This window comes from Chenopodium quinoa, unplaced genomic scaffold (genome assembly GCF_001683475.1).
Source record: "Chenopodium quinoa cultivar QQ74 unplaced genomic scaffold, ASM168347v1, whole genome shotgun sequence".
Classification (NCBI taxonomy): Eukaryota; Viridiplantae; Streptophyta; class Magnoliopsida; order Caryophyllales; family Amaranthaceae; genus Chenopodium; species Chenopodium quinoa.
Window position 1 is genome coordinate 2,597,687 of NW_018743593.1, and position 4,778 is coordinate 2,602,464.

At 47.2% G+C, this 4,778-nt stretch overlaps 1 protein-coding gene across 1 annotated transcript; it reads right to left on the reverse strand.

Annotated features, from left to right (window-relative positions):
* Positions 1-1,014: 1,014 nt before the first annotated feature.
* Positions 1,015-3,153, reverse strand: LOC110682848. The gene has a single exon (XM_021859193.1). It carries the CDS (start codon positions 3,151-3,153, stop codon positions 1,015-1,017), a length of 2,139 nt encoding a protein of 712 aa, XP_021714885.1.
* Between the last annotated feature and the right edge of the window lie 1,625 nt (positions 3,154-4,778).

Here is a 4,778-nt window from a genome sequence, read left to right on the forward strand (position 1 = left end):
AAGTGTTTGTGCGTTGCATACTTCATTTGGCTTTGGCCAAAGGTTTCATCTGCGTGCTGGTTGGTACACTTAGTTTAGCACTGTTTGGCTTACCCTTGCTGAGACTTGTTTGTGTCAATCAGCTTTTTTTTATCTATTTTGCCTGTGTCACCAGCTTGTTTTGCTGCGACTTATCTATGTCATTCAGCTTGCATATGCTGCGACTTGCTTATGCTGAGACTTGTTTATGTCGTTCAGCTTATTTGTGCTGAGACTTATTTATGTCAATCAGCTTGTTCGTGCTGAAACTTATTTATGTCAATCAGCTTGTTCGTGCTGAGACTTATTTATGTCATTCAGCTTATTCGTGCTGAGACTTATTTATGTCAATCAGCTTGTTTACGCTGCCTGCTTACTTTTTTTTTTTTTGTATGGGCTTATTGCTTGGTTGTTCTCTCCTGCTCTCTCCCCCTCGAAGAGATGTGCTAAATGGGACTAAGAGGACCTTAGTGTTGCCCATGTAGCTCATCTTTTCTTTTCCTCCTCTCTCCCCTGCTCAAGCTGAACGTGTCAGGTTCCCCCTCGGGCGTCCCCGAGGAAGCGCTCTATTTTGTTTTTCGCAAGTGAGGTGAGGTTTTAAGGAGGGATGCCTTTGTGTTGTTACTTTATGCTAGGGTGCTTCTTGCCTCTAACACTTTACTATTATTCTTGTTTGACTTCTGCATGTTAGTATATGATGCTTGGGCATACTATATTAAACAGATTTATGCAACATACTCCTCACGCAGAGGCTTGTATTTCATTGAATAGAAATGGCTTAAATGCCTTAGTTAACATGACATAGACTGAGTAAAAGTGCATCAAGCTTAAAGCAGCTATATTTCGAGCTAATTAAACAAAGTATTTCTTTAACACATCAGCATTGAAACTGTTTCTTAAGACCTGACCTTCTTGATCTGCAAGGAGGAACGCTCCAGGGCCAACCTGCTCATGGATGATGAAAGAGCCTTCCCAGTTTGTTGACAGATTTCCATGCTAATTTCCTCTTCCAACTGCTGTTGTCCTCCTGAGGTCTAGGTCTCCAGGCAGGAGCTCCTTGTGCTTGACCCTCTTGTTGAAAGCTTTGGAGATCCTGCTCTTCTGGGCTGCCAGCTTAAGGGCCGCTTTTAGTCTTACTTCCGGCAGGAAATCTAGCTCTTCCAGCATGCGCTTTTCATTCCCCTGCTGCTCATAGTGCTGTATCCTCAGGCTGGGGATTTGTACTTCCACAGGGACAACTGCATCGACCCCGTAGGTCAAGGTGAAGGGGCTTTTACCAGTTGCCTCCTTCTTTGTGGTCCTATTCGCCCACAAGATTTCTGGGACTAAGTCTGCCCAAAGACCTTTGTATTCTTCCAACTTCTTCTGTAGGGCTGTCAGGATCAGCTTGTTTGCTGCTTCTGCTTGGCCGTTGCTCTGCGGGTGGCAGACTGAGGCACTTGCATACTTGGTGCCCATGTCTCCCAAGTAATCCTTTATGGTGTCGCAGTCAAACTGACACCCATGATCGAAGACTATGCACTGTGGCACCCCGAATCTGGTGATGATGCTCTTCCATATAAATGTTCTTACCTGGGTTGCCTTTATGTATTTGGTGGGCTCAGCTTCTATCCACTTCGTAAAGTAATCAACTGCCACAATAAGATACTTCCTGCCCGCCGACCTAGTGGTGAAGGGTCCTAATATGTCCATTCCCCACTGAGCGAACGGGAACGGGCTGAGGATCGGAGTTAGATCGTTTGCTGGCTGATTTATGACCGGTGATTGTTTCTGACACCTGTAGCATTTTTTAACGTACGCAAGTGTGTCCTGTGTGAGAGTTGGCCAATATGCCCCTCTTCTAAGGACCTCCACTCCCAATGCTTTCCCGCCAATGTGATTGGCACATATCCCGGAGTGGGCTTCTTCCATGATACCCTCTTGCTCCCATTCTGGGATGCACCGCAGCAGTGGCTTTGAAAAGCCTTTCTTGTTGAGCTCTCCATTCATCACCACATACCAATTTGCATCTTTCTTCACCTTTTTAGCCTGTACTTCGTCATCGGGCAGCGAGCCATGAGGCTTGTATGCCAAGATGTCAGAGAAGCAGGCTCTCCGACTCCCAATGCAGTTTACCTGCTCCTTTTCGGCAATGCTACTTTCTTCTAACACTTCGACCATCACTGTTCTAGTGAGGCTTTGCAAGGTGGAGCTGGCCAACTTAGATAAGGCGTCAGCCTGAGAGTTTCCTGCTCGGGGGACTAAGTCTAACTGGATTTGGACTAGCTGGGCTGCCAGTTCTTTCACTTTGGTCACATATTTCATCATAGTGGCTTCCCTTATCTCGTATGCCCCCTGGAGCTGGCTGGCAACGAGCTGAGAGTCAGTCTGCAGGTGTACTTTGCGAGCTCCGGCTGCGAGGCTCATACGCAAGCCTGCTAGTGTCGCCTCGTACTCTGCTTCATTATTAGACGCTTTGAACTTAAACTTGATGGCATACTCGAATACGTTTCCTTCTGGAGACGTCATTATGACTCCTGCTCCACTCCCCGTTTGGGCTGAGGACCCATCCACTTCCACCTTCCAGACTCCAATGTCGTCTTCCTTCTCCTCATAAGAGGCTTCCACTATGAAGTCTGCTAGATCTTGTGCCTTGATGGCTGCTCTAGGCTTGACCTCGAATTCATACTCAGAAAGTTCAATTGCCCATTTCAAGAGTCTTCCTGATGCATCCATCTGTTTTAATGCTTTTTCCAGCGGGTGGTTTGTGAGGACCTCTATTATATGCGCGTCGAAGTATGGTTTTAGCTTTCTTGCTGTCGTGACCACTGCGAAGGCTAGCTTTTCTACCAGGGGATATCTTTGCTCTGCGTCAGTCAGCACGTGACTCACGAAATATATTGGCCTTTGTTGTTTCTGTCTTTCTACCAGCAGAACGGCTGCGATTGTTTGTATTGATGCTGAGATGTATAACTGCAGCTTTTCCCTCAGCTCCGGGCTGATCATTGTTGGGAGCTTAGTCGGATGCTCCTTGTTGCCCTCAAAGGCTTCTTTCTCCTTGGCCCCCCACTTGAATTCCCTGTTTCCTTTCAATAACTGATAGAATGGTAAGGCTTTGTCTGTTGACTTACTGATGAACCTGGTCAGTGCGGCCATTCTGCCTGTCAACCTCATGACATCCTTAATGCTCTTAGGCTCGGGCAGATTGAGAACTGCTTCGATCTTTTCCGGGTTGGTATCTATTCCTCTCTCGCTGATCAGAAAACCCAAGAACTTTCCCGAGCTCACTCCAAAGACGCATTTCTTCGGGTTGAGCTTGATCTTATACTTATTCCAAGGTAGCGAATGTTTCCTCTAAATCCATGATATGTCCAGCCTACATGATGCTCTTGAAAATTGAGTCGTCAACGTATACTTCTACATTTCGTCCTTTCTGGTGAAGGAACACTCTATCCATTGCCTTCTGAAAAGTTACCCCCGCATTCTTCAGCCCGAAGGGCATAGCTATGTAATTGTACACTCCCCCTTCAGTGATGAATGCAGTTTTCTGCCTGTCTGGCTCGTGCAGGCTGATCTGGTGGTACCCTGAGAAGGCGTCAATAAATCTTAGCAGGGCGTGCCCGCTCGTTGAGTCTACCAGTTGGTCTATTCGTGGCAATGGGTAACAGTCCTTTGGGCAGGCCTTGTTAAGATCTGTGAAATCGACACACATTCTCCATTGACCATTTGCCTTCTTCACCATGACCACGTTGGCTAACCATTCTGGATAGTCACAGGGTTCGATAAATCCTGCTTCTAAGAGTTTTTCCACCTCTTCCTGGATTGCTTGGTTTTTCTCCGTGTAGAAGCTTCGCTTTTTCTGCCTGACTGACCTAATGTCTTCCTTTACATTCAGCCTATGTACCATGACCGCTGGATCAATTCCGGGCATCTCATCTGCAGAAAATGCAAAAATGTATTTATTCATTCTTAGCAGCTCTATGAGGTGGACCCCCACTCCTGGATCAATGTCTTTCCCGATTTTCACTATTCTCGAGGGGTCACCTTCTGTGAGCTCGACCGTGACATGCTCCCCGCTAGGAAGTGGTCTGGCCACTTCTTCTTTTGCAGGCTCGAAGTTTTCCATAGCCAACTTTTGTTTATCCTTCTCCCTGTGATACTCTTCACGCTTTCTCTTCCTTGACTTCCTCTCAGGCTGCTTAGGGAGTCTTCTATCAGAACCTGACTGCTGTCTGGTTTTGGCGGGCTGCTTCAAGGCAGTTATGTAACATTGTTGGGCTGTCTTCTGACTTCCCATGAGCTTTGCTGATCGCCCCTCATTGCTTGTGTAAGCCATCGCCAGGTGGTAAGTGGATACCACCCCGCTTATCTTGTGGATGAGCGGTCTTCCCATGATTACATTGTAGGGTGAGGGAGAGTTTATCACGAGAACTTCTGCTCGGACATCACGCCTTCTCGACCTCTCTCCTACCCGGACTGAGAGCTCGATTATGCCCTCTGGGGTAAGCCCCAAGCCATTAAACCTGGTGACCTCATAGTTTACTCTCTTTAGATCCTTTCTGTCCAACTTCAGCTTGTTGAACGCAATGATGTAGATGATGTTGACTGAGCTGCCGCCGTCTTTCAGTATTCTACCCACCTCCCAGTTTGCAATTCTCATTGTTACCACCAGCGGGTCGTCATGAGGGTAAATTATGCCCTTCTGGTCATACTCATCAAACGTGGCTCGTGGCTGCGGGGGAAGGGGTGGCCTTCTACGCTTGTCATTGTCATTAATCTGA

Coding starts and splice junctions, on each gene's coding strand:
- LOC110682848 (XM_021859193.1), bottom strand. CDS start 3,153: ATGGCCGCACTGACCAGGTTCATCAGTAAGTCAACAGACAAAGCCTTA.